Source organism: Pseudorasbora parva, chromosome 7 (genome assembly GCF_024679245.1).
Source record: "Pseudorasbora parva isolate DD20220531a chromosome 7, ASM2467924v1, whole genome shotgun sequence".
Classification (NCBI taxonomy): Eukaryota; Metazoa; Chordata; class Actinopteri; order Cypriniformes; family Gobionidae; genus Pseudorasbora; species Pseudorasbora parva.
In genome coordinates, this window is record NC_090178.1 from 33,451,064 (window position 1) to 33,478,194 (window position 27,131).

Consider the following 27,131-nt stretch of genomic DNA (forward strand, 5'->3'; position numbering starts at 1 on the left):
AGGCACAGACAGATAAAGAGGCACAGACATATATAGAGGCACAGACAGATAAAGAGGCACAGACAGATAAAGAGGCACAGACAGATAAAGAGGCACAGACAGATATAGAGGCACAGACAGAGACAGACAGATAAAGAGGCACAGACAGATAAAGAGGCACAGACAGATAAAGAGGCACAGACACAGACAGACAGATATGGAGGCACAGACAGATAAAGAGGCACAGACAGATAAAGAGGCACAGACAGATAAAGAGGCACAGACAGATAAAGAGGCACAGACAGAGACAGACAGATAAAGAGGCACAGACAGACAAAGAGGCACAGAGATAATAAATACACATACCTCAGCTGTGAATCGTGAAGTGCTTGCAGTAGTTACAGAATCCTCAGAGCAGTTCTCTATGGCTGTCATGTTGTCATCATCCTTGCATGGAGGCTGTAATAAAGTTATATAAAAAATAGTTACAAGTCTTTACTTATTAGACAAGGTCCCCACCATGCCAAACCTGTGAAGTGTGTGTACCAAAGAGTTTGAATGGCTTTCCTAAAACTAAAGGACCCCACAATGCACATTACACTGGAAACAGTGTGTAAGACTTTCCCATGTCAAAACCAAATATAAGAAATTAATAGACAGACAGATAAAGAGGCACAGACAGATAAAGAGGCACAGACAGATAAAGAGGCACAGACAGAGACAGACAGATAAAGAGGCACAGACAGATAAAGAGGCACAGACAGATAAAGAGGCACAGACAGAGACAGACAGATAAAGAGGCACAGACAGATAAAGAGGCACAGACATATAAAGAGGCACAGACAGATAAAGAGGCACAGACACAGACAGACAGATAAAGAGGCACAGACAGATAAAGAGGCACAGACAGATAATAAATACACATACCTCAGCTGTGAATCGTGAAGTGCTTGCAGTAGTTACAGAATCCTCAGAGCAGTTCTCTATGGCTGTCATGTTGTCATCATCCTTGCATGGAGGCTGTAATAAAGTTATATAAAAAATAGTTACAAGTCTTTACTTATTAGACAAGGTCCCCACCATGCCAAACCTGTGAAGTGTGTGTACCAAAGGGTTTGAATGGCTTTCCTAAAACTAAAGGACCCCACAATGCACATTACACTGGAAACAGTGTGTAAGACTTTCCCATGTCAAAACCAAATATAAGAAATTAATAGACAGACAGATAAAGAGGCACAGACACAGACAGACAGATAAAGAGGCACAGACAGATAAAGAGGCACAGACACAGACAGACAGATAAAGAGGCACAGACAGATAAAGAGGCACAGACAGAGACAGACAGATAAAGAGGCACAGACAGATAAAGAGGCACAGACAGATAAAGAGGCACAGACACAGACAGACAGATAAAGAGGCACAGACAGATAAAGAGGCACAGACAGAGACAGACAGATAAAGAGGCACAGACAGATAATAAATACACATACCTCAGCTGTGAATCGTGAAGTGCTTGCAGTAGTTACAGAATCCTCAGAGCAGTTCTCTATGGCTGTCATGTTGTCATCATCCTTGCATGGAGGCTGTAATAAAGTTATATAAAAAATAGTTACAAGTCTTTACTTATTAGACAAGGTCCCCACCATGCCAAACCTGTGAAGTGTGTGTACCAAAGAGTTTGAATGGCTTTCCTAAAACTAAAGGACCCCACAATGCACATTACACTGGAAACAGTGTGTAAGACTTTCCCATGTCAAAACCAAATATAAGAAATTAATAGACAGACAGATAAAGAGGCACAGACAGATAAAGAGGCACAGACACAGACAGACAGACAAAGAGGCACAGACAGATAAAGAGGCACAGACAGATAAAGAGGCACAGACAGATAAAGAGGCACAGACACAGACAGACAGATAAAGAGGCACAGACAGATAAAGAGGCACAGACAGATAAAGAGGCACAGACAGAGACAGACAGATAAAGAGGCACAGACAGATAAAGAGGCACAGACAGATAATAAATACACATACCTCAGCTGTGAATCGTGAAGTGCTTGCAGTAGTTACAGAATCCTCAGAGCAGTTCTCTATGGCTGTCATGTTGTCATCATCCTTGCATGGAGGCTGTAATAAAGTTATATAAAAAATAGTTACAAGTCTTTACTTATTAGACAAGGTCCCCACCATGCCAAACCTGTGAAGTGTGTGTACCAAAGGGTTTGAATGGCTTACATAAGGGGTGTCATGATTCCATGATTACATTAAGGAGTACTTGATTTAAAAAAATATATGATTACTTGTTTAACTGTTGATTAACTGGCAAAATACCCAAAGTGGTGCATTCTATGGATGAGAATCCATGAAACGCATTAAACCGCTTTTCTACGGCTGCACTATGCATTTAAACCGTTTTAAACTCTTACTTTAGCAAAGTGCTATTGTGAATTCACTAAGTCCACTATTCCATTAAATAAAAGATAAATTAAATTAAACCTTCACTAACACAGGACAATATATTATCTTACTAAATATTCTGTTCATTGAAGTTTGCATGTTTTGACGGCCACATATTCTTGTTCAGGTAGTGACAGTAGCCATAGCAATTCTGTTGTACAGAATTGGCCAAATGTTAATGATCAAGACATTAACATTTCAACATTCAACATTTGAATTAATTGTTGTTTAGTCAGTATTTTTTAAATATTACATATTTTGACATTTTTGTTTAATAAAACCATACAACTTGAACAATAATTTCAAACTTGAAAACCATAAAACAATGCTTTGATACTTGATTTGAACCAAAATTATTATTGCTTCATTGCTATTATATATGTATTTTAAGCAATTTTAAAGGCTTTTATTCCCTCACATACATTTATCACCACAAAAAAAAAAAAAAATTATTGTAGTGGTGTCATTGCATCACCTGTTAACAATGACATACCCGCATAGAAACGTCATAAATTTTATATATATGCAATGACACCACTACAATGGCTAAAATTTCTTATTTGAATTAGAATTTCTTTGGTTTCAAACATAGTTGGAAACATTTGGGATAATGTATGGAGGTCAACAAAAATATAGAGCATTGTTCTAGTTGTTTATTTATATACTTTATCCATTTCCTCTACTGTACAAATGATAAAAGTTGTCAAATTTTGCCAAACCTTTCTCCAAGGCCAGTGACTTCCTCCATAGTCATATGCGAGTTCCTCTCCATGAATGATATCTCTTGCAACGAATAGGCACAAACAAGGTTTTCCCTCAACGATAATCCTTTTCATTGTACAATTTGGGTTTATGTGATCATCATATATAAGGCGGCCAAGGGAGCCATCCTCACGAGTAGCATCAATGCTTCAGGAAAGAAAAAATAATCATTTTGTCTAATAAACCACAGCAAGACAAATTTGAATGTGAACAAAATGAAAGTAACTTTTTTACTGTAAATTTTAAAGTGTATTCATTAAACAAACAAACATAAAAAAAAAGTGTCATGATTGGCCCATCTTCTTTGTTCAGCTTCAATTAATGTGATCGTTTCTCCCCTATATTCGACAATCAAAATCTCCTTTAATAAAAGGAATTAAGGCAAACACTCCAAAACCTGAAAAAAGGGGGGAGTGGGAGAGAGAGAGAGAGACAATTGAATTCCTTGCAGACATGTAACTAATACATTTATGGTAAGTAAAATGTAAACAACTTTTAAGCTTTGTAAAAGTTTAAGTTAAACTGTTTTAACTTAAGTTAAACTGTTTAACCAATGTATTCAACATGCTTTCACAACGCATGCTTATTTCTTTCATTAATTTACAGATACTATCACAAAGAGCAATTTAAACTGCTGAAAGAAACAATATTCTTTATATTCCAATGGACCCAAATTCCATAAAATAATCATGGTTACTTATTTAGTATTTTTAAACCACTTAAATCATAGTTAAAACATATGTTATTAATCATAGTTAAAACATATGTTATTAACTTTATATTTAACACTCATGTTACCAATAAGAAACGAGTCCTGCTAGCAATACTAGGCTCTGCTATATCATCATGGTAACAAAAATAAGAAATAGCAGATTCATAATTAATTGGTGGAAGATTTCCTATTCATGGCCATGATATATATTTATATTTCCCGGGCCATGTTGGGAGCGCCGTACTTCTAATCACAATCCAGTCACAACAACAAAGTTCTTTACAAACCTAACAGTTACCTTTATAATCGTTTATGTGTTTGGCCTCCAGTACGTCGGTCTTGTCGATGCCACGGAGAACATGATCTTCCGCTTCTTTTAATGGTTTTATTCTTCTCGGGTCTCATTTCAACAGGCAGTCTCTCGTCGTTCCTCTGGTTCCAGTGATTCAGTGATGTCACGCGGTCTCACAATCTCCCAACACGCCGCAGTTTATAACACTTATAATACGCAGTAACATGCACATGTAAACACTTCAAATTGTATAACGATGTGAAGTTTTAATTTATCAATAGTTCATTCGACACATTCAATATTATGATTCTGATAAAAAAAACGTTAACGTTAATTAATCTCATTAGAAAACTCCATTGCATCAACATTCTTAAAAATAATTCGAATTTGTGATGTTTATTTATTGAATTATGTAATTTAATATTTACAAGTAGGTTAATTACCTGTACGAATGTACTTTCCCCGTTGGCAGACACTGTTTAAAGAGTTTTTTGTCGTTTAATTAAGCGATTCGCGCATGAGCAGTTGAAAAAATGTGTACCTTCATGTATTACGTCATATCTGTGTGCATAGGTGCAGTTCCGCGACCAGGCTACAGGGGCGCTGTAGAGCAGTGCAGCCACACACACTCATACACAAAAGTCCGGTTTTTGTTCATGGAGGGGATCATTAAAAAAAACTGCAGTAGGCATATCAGCACCGCCTCCTGAGCCGATTACAAGCAAAACATTGTGGGGACCGGCGATTTGGTCCCCACTATGTTTTTGGTCCCCACTATGTGAGTGTGCAAACGTGTTGAGGACCCCACTATGTAATAAAAACAAACACACACACACACACACACACACACACACACACACACACACACACACACACACACACACACACACACACACACACACACACACACACACACACACACACACACACACACACACACACACACACACACACACACACACACACACACACACATTTAGAAAGATATCAGCTGGGGAAAAAATGCCAACATTTATTTGAGGACAGTTTTATAAATCATTTTGGTAACAATTTATTTTAGGGTTAAATTCTCACTAGGATACTGGCTGTTTATTAGTACCGGTACATATAAAGCACATATTAATGCCTAAGTCTGCATGAACTTATTCTACATTCATTAATCCTACCCAATACCTAAATGTGAACACTACAAAAACTACCCTACTAACTATTAATAAGCAGTAAATTAGGAGTTAATTGAGGCAAAAGTCGTAGTTAATAGTGAATATGTGTTCCCCATACTAAAGTGTTACCATAATGTTTTCTATTAATGCTACATTTATGGTAAAGGGCTTTTTATGGGTCCAAGTACAAATATATGATATATACACAAACATACATGCATACACTAACCCACCCACCCGATTATTGCAAACGCTGGCAATTCCTGCAGGTCAAAAGGGAAGTCCATACGGAAATTTGTACGAAACAGTGCTGTTATCGTGACTGTGGAGGGAAAAAAAACACTTATATCATATTTATTTAAGCAAAATCTCAGTGACTCACTCATCATCTACTGGTGTAACAATATAACCCGCAAAAATCCCTACCACTAATACACAATCTGTGTAAGCAAGCACAGAGTGAAACATCTCAGTGCTGCTGATAGTATATCAGGACTTTTGGAACACTCCTTGGCTTATCAAAATTGAGGACCAGAACAAATTGATGTATAATGTGTTTCATCTATAGAGATCAGAAAGCCGTGGACAGCTTGACTTATACCATGAAATTAATTCATTATTCATTTATCATATCTGCTTGTGTGTGTGTGTGTCTCACCCGAATCTTTGTTCCACACTGACAGCACTCGGAATATGAAGGCACTAAATGTGGCAGCGAAATACCCTCTCCAGTAATTCCTCACTGCAAAATATGTTGACGTGACCTCAATACTGAACAACACACCTGAGAGACAGAGAGAGCAAAAATAAACATACAGTAGATAAAAAAGAAAGTTAAAGAACAGCAGAGAAAGCCATTTAGAGAGAAAAAGGAAGGGTGCAAGAGAGGTGAAAGGTAAAGATTCATAAATATTTAATAACTTTAATAAATCGATGAATAATAAATAATTAGATTGTTAATAAACAATAATTTAAAAGTATAGCTGCAAGCAGCAATGCGGGGGCAATCCCCAAAGACACTGAAAGCAAAGCGTTTTAAGCACAGCAAGTAAATCAAAGTGTATTACATTAGACAGTCAAAGGCTCTAAAATCACCTTTGATAAAAAATAAAAAATAATAAAAAAAAACACTTCTAGGATTTTGTGTATAAATACACTGCATTTATTTTAAGCAATCACTGAAACAGAAGCAACTTTTGCACAACTTCTGGCCATAGTCCCTCTTGAGGTCTGGGCATGTTCAACACGGGTTAGTAACGGGTCTGCCATGTTACCAAAGAGAGGTTTCAAGGCAAAAATAAACACAGAAACTTATCAGTTAGCATGCTAAGCTATTTCGAATGGTTGACTTCAGAAAGATATTTCTTGGGAATAGTGAATATCAAAAATACGTTTACGTTACATTTTTATGTGCCTTGGTCCAAAGATCATCTGATCAAATTTTGACAAAATTTGTATGAGTGAGCGAAACAATATTTTTTTTCAATTACTTCAATATGGAGGACAGTTATAAGCTTCAAAAGTTAAGCTATAAGCATTTTTTCAATAAAAAAACCCAACTAATCTCTGGAACACTGGGTGGTGCGGTGTTCAAGCTTCCTTCCTTACTAAGGTACATGTACCTTTAGGACATGCTGTCAATGATCCCTATTTAATTTTGTGGCAATATGTCAAACTGTTTAAAATATATTTTAATTTATAATAAATAAAATAAAAAAATGGTGGACTGATGGTTTATCCAACCCTGACAAAATTGGTATCCACAGATTCAGCATGGCACAGGGAATCCATAAACATCATTATAACCAGAGGTGGACAAAGTACACAACTCTATTACTTGAGTAAAAGTACTACTGGTCAAATATTACTCCGTTACAAGTGAAAGTTGTAAAAACAGATTTTTACTCAAGTAAAAGTACAGAAGTATTTGTTTTCAAAAGTACTTAAGTATAAAAGTAAATGTCCTTTTTTATGCAAATGCATTATTTTATTATTGTTGTATAAATGCACACTGTCATCATGGTTTAAGCCATTCAGTGATGCTCCATCTGACATACTACCATATGACTAACTAAAAACTAATTTAAATACTTGTATATAAGTTACAAAGCTCTTTACAAAGCTGCTGTCACTTTAAGGCCGAATGCACGGATCCAATACACTGATACACATCTAATATTCTCCCAACTTTACTCTTCTCTTTCTCCCAGACGTTTATATTTTTAATATTTTATAAGACATGCACCAAGTGTATGCCAACTAAACTAATCTTGTTTTTGTTTTTTTAAAACTGAAACACACTTGAGCCTATGAACAGCCTTCTTCTATTTTGCTATGAACTGATCAGTGTTCAAAAAAAGTTGGGGAAATGTATATGACTATAAGAGTCAAAAAAAAAAATTGTGTACTGTGCTAATTAATTGAGACTTCTTACAGCTCTTACAGGTTGTTGGCCTTGTTTGTTTCGTTGCTTCTATTGCTCTCCCCTTTTTTGTAAGTCGCTTAGGATAAAAGCATCTGCTAAATGATTAAATGTAAAATGTAAATGTAAGAGTGATTCCTGATAGACTGTCTGAAACAACAACAACAAAAAACCTTTTAAAAAAGGAAAAAATCCTCCACTGACTTTCCGAGCTGCAACAGAAACGACTTTTGACCTTGATAGAAATGTAGTGGAGTAAAAAGTACGATATGTCTTTCAAATGTAGTGAAGTAAAAGTCATAAGTTTCCAGAAAAAATAATACTCCAGTGAAGTACAGATACTCAAAAAGTGTACTTAAGTACAGTACTCAAGTAAATGTACTTAGTTACTCTCCACCTCTTATTATAACGATCTGACAAACTGTTTAAGGTGATGAGCAAAAATAGCAAATTTTCAGATCTCATGATGGGCGCTGCTCCCAAATTTGGCATGGACTCTCAGAACATAGTTCTGATGAAGTGGACCAAGTTTTGTTTCAATTGATTAGAACTTTTTTCATCGCACCGGTATTTTGACCTTCTTTGGCAGAAGTAATGGCGCTAGGGTAGCCTGACAAGCCAGACCCACATCAAGATGTTTGGTCTAGAAACTCACCATTGACAGGGCTCAATCCGAGGGGTGGGATAAACGGTTGTCTTTCAAACTCCCTCTGCACGCGATAGGATAGCGCTACTACCAACCAGAGCGACGAAGGTGAAGCAGAGCTTGTTGATAGATTAAACATTCGCCGTATCCGGTCAGCTAAACTCTGAACACATCTTCCCTTTTTAAGAATGACTTCAGTGCCGTTCTTTGTTCTTTTCTCAGAGAAAAGCTTAACTCCAAGTCTTCCAGAATCGTGGTCAGAGCTGATTCGAAAGACCGCCGTTCGCCAGTTTCTGTGTTTACTAGAAGCACGTAAACGCAACTCAGCCGTAGTCATTAGGGCCCCACCCACCGACTCTATACACGATGTGATTGGCCCGGCAAGAGTTAGGTGAATACAGTTAAGAAGGGTATTGAGAGTTGCTAGACGACACTCGTGGGCAGATTAAATTTGCTGCCGCATGGGTGCGTCTACATTTCTAGGCTAGCGCTAGGGAATACTAGATGAGATTTGTCTGATATGAGGTAAAAAAAATAACAAATACTGTGTTTCGTTTAGTGTCTGAAGACATCAATGTGTCACCATGAGCCACAGGGTTTAATATGGATTTGTATATCCATGTTTTTTTTACTCTCATAGAAATACACCCCATTGACATGCATGATACATACAGTAGGAGTTAAAAATCTACTGAAGAAATAAAAACACCAACTACAGCCCGGGGGGTAAGCAGATAAACATTACATTTTTAATATTTGGGTGAACTATCCCTTTAAAATCCTTTAAAGACAAACCATCTGTGAGCTATGAGCTTGTTAATTGATGGTATTTGCTTCTGTTGAAGCCATCAGTCTGCATTATTAAAATAAAAAAAATAATAATAATAATCATGTTTACCAGTGGGATTTCTGGTGAAAAACAACATGAATTTGCAGAAGAAATCTCCACCTATTAGAGAACTGCAATAAACAAATTGCACTAAAATAACTCTTCAAAGCCAGTCCAATCCCATGAAGCACCCCAAATAATGTAAAATAATGACAAACTACCCTCTAACTGCATATTTGCAATAAATGCAAAATATATTGTGTCCATATATATATGACCACCATCTTTAAATCAATAGTTTTGTATTTCTCCTCTCCATAATTTTAATTAGATTGACGTTTGCAATGTTTCATGGGAGTGTAGTTACTTCACTTATTAAAGCTGTTAATCTTGTACATCTGAGTTTTGTCTTACTTCCAAATATTTTGCTGTAATTCACCTTATAGCGGGTTGGTTTGGTTTATGTCTTATAGCTAATAAAAGTTATATTACCACAACAGTGTTTACACCATTTTGGGAAATCAACCTACCAATGGCCATGTTAAATAGGGTCATGAAAAGGAAAATCAAAATGTCCTTGATATTTACATATATATTTACAGATATAAGAGGTAACTCTACAATGACTACATAAGGAAAGTATCATACCTTAAAGTTAACTCCCCAGTTTAAAATAAGATTTTTTTCCACCCACCAGGATTTGAAATCAATAGAATTGTTTCTTCTAAATGCTCATGTCTCATGAGCTTTGCTCATGTCTGCTGATTAATTACAAGAGGAATACATTTGTCGAGAGAGAAAGTCCAAAGCTGTTTTGTCCCTGGATGTGGACAAACTGCACGTCCAAAAACTGGACATCCTCCAAAAGAACAAAGAATTACAAAAACAAGGCTGAAATTCATTTTTAACAAAAATACCCTTTGTTTAAAAATTAAACAAAGGTTTAATTTGTTTATGTAATTTCACACCAGACAGTTTTCTTATACTCTATGTGCTAATGGTTTTCTAAATATTTTGTGCTAAAATATACGGCAATGCCAAGTATTTTGTCCTCAAAGGCAATGGCGGTAGGTAGGTTTATTTATATTCTATACGTGTTTGTAATAAACTTTAGCAGCATTTAAAGGTGTTATGAGACCAAGTATGTCATTGAGTGCTACTAATCAAATCAGTACATACATAGATTAACAATGTTTTCCTGAGTTAAATATTAATATATTGAAGAAAACATAGGCAAGTTGTTAATATTGTGTTGGTCCCCCTTTTCCTACCAGAACCAGCCCTGGCTCGTCAGGTCATAGATTCCACTAGACCCCTGAAGGTGTGCTGTGGTATGCTAGCAGCAAGATGTTGACCAAGATGTTAGCAGTAGATCCTTTAAGTCCTGTAAGTTTCAAGGTGGGGCCTTCATGGATCTGACTTCTTTGTTCAGCACATTCCACAGATGCTTGATAGGATTGAGATCTGGGGAATTTGGAGACCAAGTAAACACCTCAAACTCGTTGTTGTGCTCCTCAAACCATCCATGAACCAATTTTGCTTTGTGGCAGGGCACATTATCCTGCTGAAAGAGGCAACAGCCACCAGGAAATACTGTTTCCATGAAAGGGTATACATGGTCTGCATCAATGCTTAGGTAGGTGGTACGTGTCAAAGTAACATCCACATGGATGGCAGGACCCAAGGTTTCCGTTCAGAACATTGCCCAAAGCATCACACTGCCTCCGCTGGCTTGCCTTCTTCCCATAGTGCATCCTGGTGCCATGTGTTCCCCAGGTAAGATACGCACACGCACCCGGCCATCCACGTGATGTAAAAAGATAATGTGTTTCATCAGACCAGGCCACCTTTTTCCCTTGCTCCGTGGTCCAGTTCTGATGCTCACATGCCCATGTTGGCACTTTTGGCAATGGACTGGGTCAGCAGAGGCAACCTGCCTGGACTGCTCAAATCCTTACGCTTTCCAATTTTTCCTGCTTCTAACACATCAACTTTGAGGACAAAATGTTCAGTTGCTGCCTAATATATCCCACCCACTGACAGGCGCCGTGACAAAGAGATAATTTGTACAAATATTTGACTTTTTTTGGCACTAAATTATTACTAACATCCTAAGCTATTAAAGCTAACCCCCGGAAACATAATATAAAGATCTTAAAATGCATTTCATGACCCCATCAAGTTAAGTATTTTATCAGCATCAACATATAAATAAAATAACAACACCTCAAGATCATAATGATTTTTTTTTTGTTATGCAAGCTCAAAGAGGAATTTAGATTCACACACACACTTTTAGAAAGCCACATCCATTCACTAAAAGAACTTAACGTGTTCTAGCTCTTTATCATGCTCTCCTCTGAGTACACACACTGTTTAAGATCCATAAAACATACACAGCATATGAATTTATAACACACGGGTGCTTTTAACTGTGAAGAGTTGATGAGATTAATTATTTAGTAGGCATCAAGCTGAAAGAGAAGGAAGAGGAACTGAAATCAACAGGGACAGAAAGAGGAGATTTTTACCTCCAAGGGGAGTCCCGAAACAGCAGCCCACCCCCACAGCACATCCTACTGTCAGTATGTCTGTGTAACCATAGGGGTTCTACTGACACCAAGACAGAAGAGAGAGAGAGAAAGAGAGAGAGAGAGGGAGTTTGAGGTGAAAGCAAAAAGGAGAACAAGGGTGTTAGAGAGAAGGGAGATGAAGGGATGTAAAGAGAAGAATAGATTTGGAATGTCAGTGGGTACATTGCGTGGGAGGGAGAGAGAAGTAAAGATGAAAGAGAAATAAGAAGAAAGAGTGGAGTTGAATGGAAGGAGAAATAAGGAGAGTGATGGATATAGAGAAGCAAAGGAAAAACAAAAGAATTAAGTGAATAAGCAATTTTGTGGATTTGTTCAATGCGGCAACGGAAGGCATACCAAAGGTTTACACACATACCAACTAAACAAAAGAAAGGAGATGAGAGAGGAATGAACACATTTTTTTGAACTCTGATGTAGAGTGCATATACATGGTACATTGCAATGCATGCTGGGTAAAAAGTGGGAGTGACTTGCCTCCCACTGGGGCGGCGAAACAGGTGGCCACTCCCACCGCACAGGCACACACCAGCAGATCCTGAACATGGGCATTATTCTGGGTGATTTGGGTGGGGTTAAAATAACAGCGTCAGGACACACACATTCAAGACACATGCCAAAAAATACCATCTCTATTATTACAGACAGACGAAAATAATTAGGGTGTTAGGGGAGAGACAATGACACGGATAAGATGAGGATACAGGGAATGAGAGCAGAGAAATATGCAATTAGTATGTCTTTGGAATATATTTAAATTCATAAACATTACACACACACACTGATTGCAATATTAAACTGAGTATATTCAAAAGCAGTTCTTAACTGTTGATCAGAGACCGGTTTTGGCATCTGTCTAGTCATAAAATAACCTGTGATGGCTGTGGTGTGGAGTGGGAATTTATATGCCAATGAGAAGTAACTTGATCCTAGATCAGCAAATAAGGTCAGCAGCTTCTGAAGAGTAACTCACACATTTATCCCACACATCACGCAGACATAGACAAAAAAGCTCACATGGGCTGATTTTTACCTCATACACACCGGTGAAGATGGACATGACTCTGCTCAGCACTGCCGCACATATACTGGCAATATGCACAAAAGGACCCTGAGGATTTAATGAAGGTTATTAATCAATAAAACTGCAGCAGATGAATAACACACTTTATCTATGCAGAGAATTTATGTAACAAAATTAATTTCTCTGCATTCAACAAAGAGCTGCAATTAGTGATGCAACCAGTTGGCAAGATATCTGAACTAATGGATGAAGACAAGAATAAAAGAATGAGAGAATGAATGGATAGATGCACCAACAGACAGACAGACAGACAGAAAGACATAGATAGATGGATAGATAGATGGATAGATAGATAGATAGATAGATAGATAGATGGATGGATGGATGGATGGATGGATGGATGGATGGATGGATGGATGGATGGATGGATGGATGGATGGATGGATGGATGGATGGATGGATGGATAGATAGATAGATAGATAGATAGATAGATAGATAGATAGATAGATAGATAGATAGATAGATAGATAGATAATTACGTTTAGCTCTGTTAACTTAAAGGGGTGATGAACTGAGAAATCAACTTCCCCTTGAGCTTTTGATATATAAAAGGTCATGGTAATATAAGATTATCCTGTAAGTTTCAGAACTGAAAACTTCCTTTCTAGTCAAAGAAGACACCGAGCCCAGAAAATGATTGTGTGCTTCATCCTTACGTCATCGCGCAGTGAAACACACCTCTACAGAACGTGTAATTCAGTAAGCCCGCCTACCGACTCAATGAGCTGTTCGGATCACTAGCCGGCAGCAATAACAATGCTGAAGAAGATAGCAAGATATTGTGGAAGAACACAGTCGCTGCATAAGCTTCCTTCGGATCATAATATTAGGAATGTGGGATACTTCATTTATTTTTAATGAAGTTCCAGGTCACGTGGGGAAGTGTGTTCGCTTCATTTCACAGCGGAATCGTTTAAACAAGCCTTAAGTGCTGGACTTGCAGAAACAATGTTGTGCCTTCTATATTGGATCTGACAGGAATGGTGCAACAAACTTATGTGAGTAAAACGTCTTTTTTATATGTAGTAATAGTAGTTTGTTTTCCAGACGGGCTACCAAAACGTATGCCCATCGGCAGAAATTCTATCTTGATCTGGTTGCGCACGTGTGTGTGTGTGCGCTCCTGCATGGTTCTTGCTTATATCGTGCTTATATCGACCAATAATATTCCAATCAATCGCGGGTGGATGAGAAATAAATCATTGCGTTTGCTTGATAAAGACGTTTACGAACCCTGTGGTCGAGGGAATCTTTGCAGTTGCCGCTTTCAAAATAATCTCTCCCTCATGTGAACTGAACTGACATGGGCAAAGATATGACAGCGGAGCTTAAGCTCATTAAATATGCAAATCGTATCCAATCCTAGCCTTGGGCGTTTACTATTTTGTAAACTTAACTCCATTGCGGTACTTAAAAAGATCAGAGAGGCCTGTACTTTTCATCATAGGTAAACTTGAAAATCACATTGTCTGATTTTTAAAGAATGTTTTTGCATTTTATGGTGGGAAATAAGTATTTGGTCACCTACAAAAAAGCAAGATTTATGGCTCTCACAGACATGTGACTTCTTCAAGATGCTTCTCTGTGCTCCACTCATTACCATACTCATCAATGGCACCTGTTTGAACTCGTTATCAGTATAAAACCAGTATAAAACCTGTCCACAACCTCAAACAGTTGAGACTCCAAACTCCACTATGGCCAAGACCAAAGAGCTGTCAAAGGACACCAGAAACAAAATTGTGCACTTGCACCAGGCTGGGAAGACTGAATCTGCAATAGGTAAGCAGCTTGGTGTGATGAAATCAACTGTGGGAGCAATTTTTATAAAATGGAAGACATACAAGACAACTGATAATCTCCCTCAACCGGGGGCTCCACACAAGATCACATCTAGTGAATGACCTGCAGAGAGCTGGAACCAAAGTTACAAAGGCTACCATCAGTAACACACTACGCCGCCAGGGACTCAAATCCTGCAGGCCAAGACGTGTCACCCTGCTTAAGCCAGTACATGTCTGGGTCCTTCCGAAGTTTGCTAGAGAGCATTTGGATGATCCGGAAGAGGATTGGGAGAATGTCATATGGTCAGATGAAACTAAAATATAACTTTTTGGTAAAACTCAACTTGTCGTGTTTGGAGGAGAAAGAATGCCGAGTTGCACCACACCTACTGTGAAGCATGGGGGCGGGGGGTGGGTGGGGGGGTGGGGGTGTGGGGTGGAGGAACATGCTTTGGGGCTGTTTTTCTGCAAAGGGACCAGGACAACTGATCAGTGTCAAGCAAAGAATGAATGGGGCCATGTATCGTGAGATTTTAAGTAAAAACGTCCTTCCATCAGCAAGGGCAATGAAGATGAAACGTGAAGATGAAACGTGGCTGGGTCTTTCAGTATGACAATGATCCCAAACACACCGTCCTCATTGCAAGGTCCTGGAGTGGCCAGATCTCAACACCATAGAAAATATTTGGAGTTGAAAATCCATGTTGCCCAGCGACAGCCCCAAATGGGCCCAACTACCAGCAGCAGTGTGTAAAAACCTTGTGGCGACTTACAGAAAACGTTTGACCTCTGTCATTGCCAACAAAGGGTATATAACAAAGTATTGAGATTAACTTTTGTTATTGACCAAATACTTATTTCCCACCATAATTTACAAATAAATTCTTGAAAAATCAGACAATGTGATTTTCTGGATATTTTTTCTCATTCGGTCTCTCATAGTTGAAGTGTACCTATGATGAAAATTACAGGCCTCTCTCATCTTTTTAAGTAGGAGAACTTCCACAGTTAGTGGCTGAATAAATGCCTTTTTGGCCCACTGTACATATTTAAATTATATGATATATATTCATATATAAAAATAAAATAAAAGAAGTAGAAGAGGTCCACCTCCTTTCCGATGGGCATTCCACTGCCCAGTCCAGCTGTAAGACCAATAACTTTAGCCACAAATGCTTTGAGCGTCAGGTACTCCTTTAACACCACACCTCTGAGGATGGTCTTGAGTTCAGGGATCCCAGAGCCTGAGGGACAGATAAAAGAGTTTAAAGGGAGGGAACAACAAGCATGAAATTAATCTAAAAAAAAACAAACATAATTTTACACAGAGTGTAGATCCTGTCACAGTGATTATTAAAGATGAAAAAAGATTGCCGTGTATCCTCTAGCCTGATGTGGGGAACATGAGAAAGCTATCAAACACTTGTGGCTTCGAGAGGTGAAAGAAAGCAAGAGAAAATGAGACCATGACGATCACATTTTGAAGAGGGTAGAAGGATTTGATGTATTGTGGGTGGATGAGGTGGATTGAGGACAAAAACTAGACAGAGATTGAATAAAAAGTATAATAACTAAGAACAGATGACAGAACAGAGAAAAACGGCATGATGGATTTGAGACACTGTGAACAGAGAACCAAAATAGAAGTGTACAAGGATAAAAGACAGACACAAAATGAAGGAATAGGGAAATAAAAGCAGAATAGGAGGGCATGAGAAGTACACACCTATAGCTTGTGGAGCGACCAGATGGCAGAAGAGGGATGCAAACACGATGAGGATGATGGGATATGAGACCCAGGCCAGATACTGCAGAGCCACATTCCCTTTTAGCTCTCCGTACATCCACTTATAGGCTGTTAGAGAGAGGGAAAAGAGAGAGGTAGAAGAAAAATTCTATATTTTAAGATGAATGCTTAATGGACTGAAGCACTGAAGCAATGAACCGAAGAATCTAAATGATTCACAATTTGGATCACGTGTCAAACTGCCAAACTGCTGAAATCATGTGACATTGACGATCCGAATCATGAATCAATACACTGATTCATTACCGTTCGAATCTTTATTTGAGGTTTGAAAACAAATGCAGAAGAGAAGACAATGCTGAATAAAGTTATTTATATTTATAACTTAATAAAGCTGTTTTTGTTATTTTGGGACCAAAATGTATTTTCGATACTTCAAGAGATTGTTGTTATATGTATATTTAATTTTCACAGTAAACACCATGCATTCTGTTTCTTTACATTGTATTACTTTATTCATTTTATGTAGTATAGTGCTTGAAGTTTTTCAGGTAGGTCTATTTCATTTGTGTCTGTTTTCTTTGCTCTTTTTTTATCACAGTTTACTTATCTTCAATAAGCTTGAGTTTTTTTAGGCTAGTATGATATTGAAATTATGATATTTAACGATCATGATCATTTAAAACATTAATTTAATGTTTATTTTTTTAAATATAATTTAAAGCAAATAATAATATTGTGAAGTATGTCATTTTTAATTAAATAATATCGTTATATCGCCCACCACCTATATGGGTACAGTTTGTGGGTGCTCACTCAAGTTTGGAAATCCAAACGAATCAAACAAATCAAACTCTGACGCCAAACAAACCAGAGTGCTCACCAAAAGTGCAAGTGTGTATACACCCTTAGAGTGTTACCTAATAGGTATGTGGTATGATATACCTTGTAGGCTCTTGGCACTGGCATAGTCCATGCTCCAGCTAACTAGAGCCATAGTGAGACCCAAAAGAACCAGGAAGATCCAGTCCTCCCCCAGCTTTGTCACAATATACCTCTGGATACGGGCCAGACAGTCTGCAAAACAAACACATTTAGGTAATTTAGGTAACACAATTTTTAGGTAACCAGAATAAGTTTTCTTCGGTCACCCACCCTGGCATTTTGAATAGGGGCGTGGTTTCTTTAAAGAGGAGGAGGGGCTTAAACCTGGTGTCATGGGCCCCACATCCAGGCTGGCATGATGTGCTCGGCCATGGCCTCTCCTGGTTGCCTTGGCATTGCCGACATGCCTCTTCCGTTGCCTTTCTGTCAACAGACGTGTGGCCTCCCGTCTGGCAATATTACCCAGCTGCTCCCGATATTCCCCATACAGCTGAAAAAGACAGAACGTGGTTTTCTACCAAGAACAGAAATCACAACATGACACCTACATTGATCAGCACTACAGTGTAAATGCAAAACTGAGTATATGTGTAGATATTCTTGATAGATCATTACAATTGAGTAGTTCGAAATCTGTTGATGCTACACAGAAGTTCTGATTTCACATAACTTTCAGAGTTCAGAGAGCTCATTGGTGTAGTGCGATTGTGTGCATGTGAATATTTGCAGAAGTTGGAATGTGAAGTGAATCAATGTAAGTGTGTGCGTGGTAGGAAGTTACAGTCCTTTGTATATGTCAGACAGAAATAGTCAGGCTGTCTAACTGGGCAGAATGGAAAAAGTGCTCCCCCGAGATACTCTCAACCATACAGTACACCGACACACACAAGATTCACCCTGAAAAATGTGCCCTTAAACTATACTTTTTAAACCACTATTTTAATTCATTTCTATGTAAAGCACTTTAAATTGCCATTGGGTATGAAATGTGCTATACAAATAAACTTGCCTTGCCTTGCCTTGCACAAGTATATTGCAAAAACCATAAAAGCCACAGAATTAAAGTTGCCATAAACCGGTAATTGTCTAATTTTTCTTCCCTATTGTTATGTGCACAAATGTTAATCTACTGTATGTTCTTTTCAACCTGCCCAGGGACTACGGGCAGAAAACAGCAATTTGCTAAAACCCGGTGCAGTGCATCTCTCCTTGCTACAAACAGAGTTATTTTTGTGTTATTTTGTGTTATATATGTTTTTATTGTGCACTGTCCCTGTTCAAATAAAAGTAATAATAATAATGAGCCATTACATTATGACCACCCGCATACTAATTTTAGGACCTCCTTTAGGCCACAAAACCGCGGCCACACGGTGAGGCATTGATTCGACGAGGTGGCGATATGTCTCCTGAGGTATCTGGTACCATGTCAAGGCCAGGTCCTCCAGTTCCAGTACATTGGGGGGTGGTGGTTATGTAGCGCAAACCCACTTTTCCAAGTCAAACAACAAATGTTTGATTGGGTTCACATCAGGGGAATTTGGAAGCCAAGGCATTAAAAGAAATTCACCATCATGTTCTTCTTTTCAATTCAATGTGAAAGTGTTTCCATGAATGGGTGCAGTTGGTCTGCAACGATGTTCAGAAACCGTACAGCTGTCAGGGATTGTGCTTAGAGGTTAGATCGGGCTCAAAAAATCAAGTCCGACCCTACCCGAGCCCGTGCACGTTGTGTCCGAGCCCGGCCCAGCCCGACATATTAACTGTAATTTTGAGCCCGAGCCCGATTTAAACCCAACCATTTTTCAATACGTGGGCGTTTTGACGAGCCTGTAAGGAGCAAAGCGCAGCGAAGCGGACCGGTGTGACTCATGTTAAAACTATATAAGCTTAAATGAGTTGATAACGTCGCTGTTTTCTCCACAGCGACTGTACAGCCGAATCAGATTTTGTTGCAATATTTTCCTGTTTAACACTTTGAAGCTGCTTTGAAACAATCGTCATTGTAAAAGCGCTATATCAATAAAGCTGACTTGACTCCGCTCAATAATCCGCAGGCGCAGTCATGAACCTCTCACCAGTAAACTTATGTTTGCTCAAATCCAGCTCAGACATTTATCTGTAGCTTACTTTGTTGTAGCCATTAAACAATTTGTTTTTTCCTTCATATTTATGTTTAAATAATATAATATTATTTTTACATTTCATCTGATTATGATAAGTGAAAAGATGCGAGTGGGTCAGAAATGATTTTGGTGGTTATATTTAGTTTAATAAGTTTTGTTTTGTAGAAAGCATTTCTTTCGTTTTGTTTAAATTCTATCTTAATTTTAATAAAGGTTTCTTAGGTCAATTGCCTGGATTCAATAAATACAAAGCAAATAGCAGACTATAATCGTGACATTAAGTCGTGATCGCTTTCATTCCTCATGCACTGTAGCGCGCGTCTCATAAATAAACCGAAACTCAGCAGGCTACTTGCCTCACAGACATGAGAAAAATGTGTAAAGAAAGCTTGAAATGTCCACTTTTAAACTAAACGATTGAAAGATATTTAATTAAGCAGAGTACAGTGTTCATGCAAGCAGCTCTTGACAGAGCGTTTCTGTTTAGAATGCTGCGCTCCATCACTGCACGAGCTGTGAGTTTAACGCACATTTTTACACTAATCCGGACTTGTGCAACTTTGTAGCCTACACATTTATTTCTTAGTTGTTGTATTACTTCTTACTTTGCTAAAAATATATATAATTTCTGATTATAGCATAGCTTTCTGCCCACCAAATTAGACTACTAAAGTAGGCTAATGATTAAAAAAACAAACGCTTGATCAAGGGCCCGGCCCGAGGATAGTGCCGGGAAATCTCGGTTCGGGCACTGGCAGAGAATCTAAACTCTAATTGTGCTATTGAGATAATAGGTCCTTAAAGGGTTAGTTCACCCAAAAATTAAACTTATGTCATTAATGACTCATAATTCATGATTCGGATCACCAATGTCACATGATTTCAGCAGTTTGGCAGTTTGACACACGATCCAAATCATGAATCAATCCGCTGATTCATGACCGTTTGAATCTTTATTTGAGGTTTGAAAACAAATGCGGAAGAGAAGACCATGCTGAATAAATGCGTAGTTTTTGTTATTTTTGGACCAAAATGTATTTTCGAGGCTTCAAGAGATTCTAATGAACTAACTGATGTCACATATGGACTACTTTGATGAGGTTTTTATTCCCTTTCTGGACATGGACAGTATAGTGTGTTGGATACGCTCTCGGACTAAATAACAAGCGTAAATCTAGCAAACTATTATGCATAGTATACCAAGTGTTGGCACAAATTACACATTAGCGGTCTGGAGAGAATAATATGGAATTTTTTCCACAAAATTTCTTGGACAAAATAAATTCAAACACTTTCAAGGACCTGTAGGCTATCCATATATGTTTATTTTCAAAATTCTTTCCAGGGCCCAGGACATTTTTTTTTTAGATTCACAAACTTTCAAGGATTTTAAAGACCTGTGGGAATCATGTTTTCATCACTGTTGTAGCTGCAGGTGATTTGTCACGCTGTGGCCCTGAGGTCGCAGTGAACAATGAGCGACAGTCTCCGCTCCTCTCTGGCATCAATGAGCTGCGGACCACACGGCTAAGCGACGGTTCGTTGTTGCATTCATGCACCACTTTTGATACGTACTCACTATAGCGGCAAACATCCCACAAGGCATGCAATTTTTAAAATCGGCAGCTTTTCCCATTCTGACACCGAACACTGTACTGACTGAAAGCTGGTCCTCGGGTGGTATGCTGTGAACTGCTCTGGGCTATAGGGGTGGTCATAATGTAATGGCTCATCAGTGTATATCCAAGTGGCATATTAAACAAGAAAAAAATATAGTACAAGACTTGATTTTGTCCATTGGATGTGGACTAGAATATAGAAATTATACAAACTAAATGAAGGCCATATAACAATTATAAATGCCCATTCTAATTTGATTGTGACTACATAAGTATACAAATGCAAAAATAATGAGCTGACCATCAGGATTGACCACACACACACACTCTGGCTTATTGGCCAGTAAAGGAGGAAGTGATCTACGAAGACATTCTTCACCTTCCTTCCATTACACCTAATACACACGCCTACATACACACATGCTCGAGCAGCACAAACCCCACATGGTGCGAGACTGAAGGGATCAGATTCAGCCCCCTCATGCCCACTCAAAAACAAGAAAAATCAATATATATATATATATATATATATATATATATATTAGGGCCGGGACTCGATTAAAAAAATTAATCTAATTAATTAGAGGCTTTGTAATTAATTAATCGAAATTAATCGCATTTTAATCGCATATAAATATTTTACCTGAGAACAATGAGAAGTAATTTTTCACATGTATTTTTAGTATACCATTGAATAATGACTGAATACATAAGCTTAATCAACAAAATATTGTTTATTTATTTCAGTCCAGCAGACCAGTGCAATGTTTGCCATTAAGTGTAGCAAAAGCATATTTGTGATATTTGAGGCTCGATGTGCTGCGGTGATACGCTAATTCCTTGTTGTATAGCAGGGGTGTCCAATCCTGCTTCTGGAGGGCCACTGTTCTTCTGAGTTTAGCTCTAACCCCAATTAAACACACCTGTACCAGCTCATTAAGGTCTTATTAGGCATACTAGAAACTTTAGCAGTGTATTGAGGCAAGCTGGAGCTAAACTCTGCAGGACGTCAGTGGCCCTCCAGGACCGACTTTGGATACCCCTGTTGTATAGCTTGCACACAACCATGCTCTTGTCGACGCTTCCATCATTTCGTTTTTTAAAACTAAATTTCCCATCCACGGGGCCAAGCAAAGCGGTCTCATCAGCTTCTTCGTTCATGTTCACTATGGTTTGTTGTTTTCATGGTTGTTGTCGTGACTCATGAGCGCTAGTTGGTGTTCCAGTATAATCGGTCCGTCAAAACTCATTCATTGAAAAACGTTCCGCGGGGCAAAAATAAGTGCGATTAATTTTTTTTTTTTTTTTGCGTAATTAATTAACGCGTTAAAGTCCCGTAGTTAATTAATCTTAATTAACGCGTTAAAGTCCCGGCCCTAATATATATATATATATACTGTATATATATATATATACTGTGTATATATATATATACTGTGTATATATATATATATATACTGTGTATATATATATATATATACTGTGTATATATATATATATATATATATATATATATATATATATACTGTGTATATATATATATATACTGTGTATATATATATATATATATATATATATATATATATATATATATATATATATATATATATGTGTGTGTGTGTGTGTGTGTGTGTGTGTGTGTGTGTGTGTGTGTGTGTGTGTGTGTACAACTCGAAATATTCAATGTATTTGTATATAATGTTATTTAGTTCAAGATAAAAATGACATCATGAATGGCCAACACAAATTTATGGGATTTAACTTATTTTTAAAAAATCAAGTTTTACAATTCAACAAAACAATTATTTTATCATTAAGACCTGATAGCTAAATTATACAAATAAATTACATTTAAAATATAATGTTCATTATTACTTAAAATCTTATTCACATGCAAAATCCAAGAACAACTTTTAACTTTCCTGGAAGTTGTAATTACACAAAATCTAGGAGAGATATTAATTTCAACACAAATTTAAGTCTTTGACTAATAATTGACAGCGATTTAAAAGAAAAGCCTATTCATTAACAATTATTACATTGTAATCCAGTATTCAGGACATCCAATGTTAATGGCAGGCTAATAACTGAGAAATTGAGTAATAATTGAGGACATATTAATTACTAATGGTATGACGATATAATTAAATACTGAGAAAATTACATTAAATAATGGTCTGTTAAGTTTGTATATATATGATTTTGCAAATTATTATCTGTATATATATGTAAGCATATATATTATGGCTAATAATATGTTGGTTAATGTTAATGTCAATGTCAAAGTTAATGTCATCTTTGTAATTATTAGGGGTGTGTAACATTTTTGTCACAAAATATTGCAATACAAAAATGAAACAATATGGATCCGGATCTTTTTGTGTATAGTGCACCCAAAATGGAAATTACTGTGTGAATTTGTTTTTAATTTGACAGTTTTAGTGTCAGTACTACATTAAACTACTATACATGATGTTGAATATAATGTATAATAACGCAATTTGAGGGTACCGGTAATGCCAAATGTTTTTGTTACATATTTTTGGCATTATTTAAAAACATATCTAGTCAGTGACAGAGTGCAAGCATATTCATCTCAAATAATTTTGTATTTTATAATCCTGAAAATTTGTATCCCAGTGTCACCATTTACCTGTGCTTTGGGTTACCAAGCCTATTATTCATGTCCAACCCCAATGTAATACTAAATTTAGCATTTTAATCAATAGTATTAACAATAATAGTTAATACCATATGTCTTGGAGTATCCCTATCCCCTGTGAGCTCTTGATAAGTAAGTATCAAATCGAGACATGAGGGTTATTAAGTAATTACTGAAAGTAATACTAATACTTGGAGCACATTTTGAAAGTAATTAGAATAAAAATGAACAAAAATGCTGAATTCTATGACATGCATCCATAATAGAGACTAATGCAAACCCACCTCTTGTGTAGTTGCAGTCTTGAGCATACTGTATAGAGATCTTACATTCTTCCACAGAGCATCTCACACTATGAGACATCCAGCTATACAGCAGCATTTATGCACTACACTTGATCATACACACCCTCGAGCAACTGATGATTTAACAAAAACCCTGAGAATAAACCTGACAGAATAAGTAATAATATTTGGCAAACTTTGACTTTTAATTAATTCCTCATCTATTACGTTACCGTGATAAGATAATAGAGTTTGCGTCAGCCATAGAGAAGACCCAAGGTTGACTATCATTGCCTGTTCAATTTTCTGAAGTCATTGCACTGATACAGGATGACAGCGTGAGAGAGGCTGTCCTGGAAGGAAAAACATTTACTCTAGGACAGCATATTCTCTCTTGCTCTCTTTCTCTCTCAAACACCTGTTTTCCTCGTTCCTCTAACTGATTTTCACGGAGAAGGCTTAAACTTTACAACCGTGGCCTAAAACTCATTGGGCCTGAGAAAACTCACAGCCCAGTTCTGAAAAATTAGATGTCTTCTCCAAACAACTGAAATTAATTAAATGATTCTTTAAAACGATTTGAATCTGACCATATAATAGGAGAATTCGAGACAAAACAAATCCACTAAAAACAAGAGCAAAGGCCCATTCACAGCAAGAACAATAACTATAAAGATAACTTTATTAGCGTCCACACTAGAGGACAATATTGTTTTCGCACACTTGTCTGTCACTTTGATGCTCAAGCTCGTTTCAGAAGGATTGATTCCGATTGTCTGTCAACATCAGCGGGATCAAATCGTTCTCAAAGGGATTCCAATGATATCGTTTCACTGTTCATTTTCATTACAGCTGTGGTGTGGACTCTGCTATTTTTTTAAAATTAAGAACGATTTTTAGAACTATATCTTTTTACTTTTCTTTATAGTTATCGTCCTTGGAGTGAACGGGTCTTAAGAAAGACAGGACGACAGACTGAGCAGAGAGAGTGAAAGTTGCTAACAGATAGAAGCATTGAAGGACACCGTGACATTGAAAGTTAATTAAAACAGTTATGTTGGTCAGTCTGTGTCTATGTAGCGCATGTATGTGTGTGTGTGTGTGTGTGTGTGTGTGTGTGTAAGTATAATAATACAATCTGACCCATTCACTGACAGACTGATCAGGAGATCAAGACAGACTGGTCATATCTTTCTCTAAATAACTCAAACACACAGTGTTACAGATTTATGTTTCAGTCGCATCCCTTCATCCTACAATTCAACTTTCGATATTCACACTTATAAAAACCTTATCACACAGACAAGACCTTTACAATCAGATTAAAAATATGAAAACTTTAAAGTTGAAATACATTACCAACCAAACACATCTTGTTTATCTGCAAGCGCACAGAACTTAGCAGTCGAAACAACTCACTCTCAAAAAACTGGTGAGTGGATTATAACTAAATGAAACGCCTCTGATTGGTCACTGCATTCAAGAGATCAACAGACATGTCTGCGATTGGCCACATTGCTCACTGCTGCAAAAAACATGTTGAAAATAGAAACTAGGGCTGCATGATTAATCGAAATCAAACCGAATTCACCATTTGGCTTAGTGTAATTATGAAATCACATTCATGCACCTGCTGTCCAACAAAAGACTGTTTAATAACATGTTTTTACTCACTTCATATCATCAGTCGAGTGTTTCCTTCAAAATTTCCTTTTGAGATCTGACGTGGCTTCTTACCACAGAATAAGGCAGATAATATATTATTTTATAGTATTCTACAGTGATAAAGGTATGTATTATTATGAACAAACTAGAGAAGTCTTGAAAAGCTCAAATACACCATATATTGTCGCAGTTGTGTGTTTATTGTCTTCATGTTTAACTATTAAAAGCATTCTGTCTTCTTTTTATTGAGCTACAGCAAGGCATTTCCTGAACATTAAATTACTTCTCAGAGGCAAATGTGGAGATTCTGCTTGAGGGCACCCTCTGGCTTCCAGTATGAATTAAACCAACACGTGTTTAGCGCTGTTCTAATTTTCGTTATTTGAGAGACTTTAGCTAGGGTTGTTTTTATTGTTTTGGTGGTTTATTATCCACATTAATATTTGTTTTGCCATATGCCTGTTCTAGGAGTGTCGCAATATACAGATAATCGTGATAATCAAAGCACAAAATATCAACATTGTGTTAATTTAGGGTGTGACAATATACCGGTATTGGCGATAACCACAATATTTAAAATAAATAGTAATCTTATGATAACATGACACGTAAATACTCCAGTGTCCTGAGTCAGACTGAAGCCTGTGGGGTTTTTTCTCCCTCCCTATTACAGTTGCAGCTCCAAAAATAGTGCAGCTATGTTTTTAATGTCAAAGTAGTTATATTTTGTTTTGTTACTTTAAAGCTACACTGTGTGATATTTTCCCCCATCTAGTGGTGACAAGGTATATGACCATCCAATGAATAATAGTTTCTGTTCCTCTCAATTCTGATTTCATTTTAACTCCTACGGTGGCAGATTTAGTCCTCACGGCCATCGAGTGTTAAAACGCGAAAGGCGAAGCTTGAATTTATGGGTATGTCCCTCTTTGGCTAATGTACTTTAAAGATTCGAACCCCTCACCCGTATGTATTTTCAATGGCATATACGAGAATACTTTATTACTTAAAAGAAGTAAATATACATTAATGAGCACATATATTTTTGAAATAATTGTTTTTAGCTAAGAATAAACTAAAAAAGTTACACAGTGTAGCTTTAAGTTCATTTAGAAAAAATGTTTGGAGCAATTTTTGTTTGTTAAATAAAAAAAAATGTTTTTTTAAAGTAATGACCAAGTGGCCAACGGCCAACAGTTAACCACATATTTGATCCATTTAGCCTCTCAAATCCACTCTTGACTTGTCTTGCCAATAATAAAGTCCATAGACATAAACAGGGTTCGTACACCTTTTCAAAGGTCAAATTCAAGCACTTTTCAAGCACTTTCAAGGTGAATTTTAATGATTTTTCCAGCACCTAACACCGCTGTAAATTACATACCAATACATTGTCAAAATTATTATTTAGTACACTTTTTC

General features: G+C 37.2%; 1 protein-coding gene across 3 annotated transcripts in view; it reads right to left on the reverse strand.

The window, feature by feature from the left end:
• Positions 1–27,131, reverse strand: part of clcn1b (chloride channel, voltage-sensitive 1b) — a 62,908-nt gene that overhangs the window by 26,250 nt on the left and 9,527 nt on the right. The window contains exons 3-10 of one of the 3 annotated variants that reach the window (XM_067449128.1): positions 17,624–17,843; positions 17,414–17,545; positions 16,448–16,576; positions 15,832–15,965; positions 12,886–12,963; positions 11,793–11,871; positions 6,023–6,148; positions 5,602–5,686 (exon numbers count right to left, since the gene is read on the reverse strand). In XM_067449128.1, coding sequence (XP_067305229.1) covers positions 5,602–5,686; positions 6,023–6,148; positions 11,793–11,871; positions 12,886–12,963; positions 15,832–15,965; positions 16,448–16,576; positions 17,414–17,545; positions 17,624–17,843 — 983 coding nt within the window. Of the gene's footprint in view, positions 1–5,601; positions 5,687–6,022; positions 6,149–11,792; positions 11,872–12,329; positions 12,409–12,885; positions 12,964–15,831; positions 15,966–16,447; positions 16,577–17,413; positions 17,546–17,623; positions 17,844–27,131 lie in introns of all 3 variants that reach the window. The other 2 variants (XM_067449130.1, XM_067449129.1) reach the window with 2 other exon arrangements.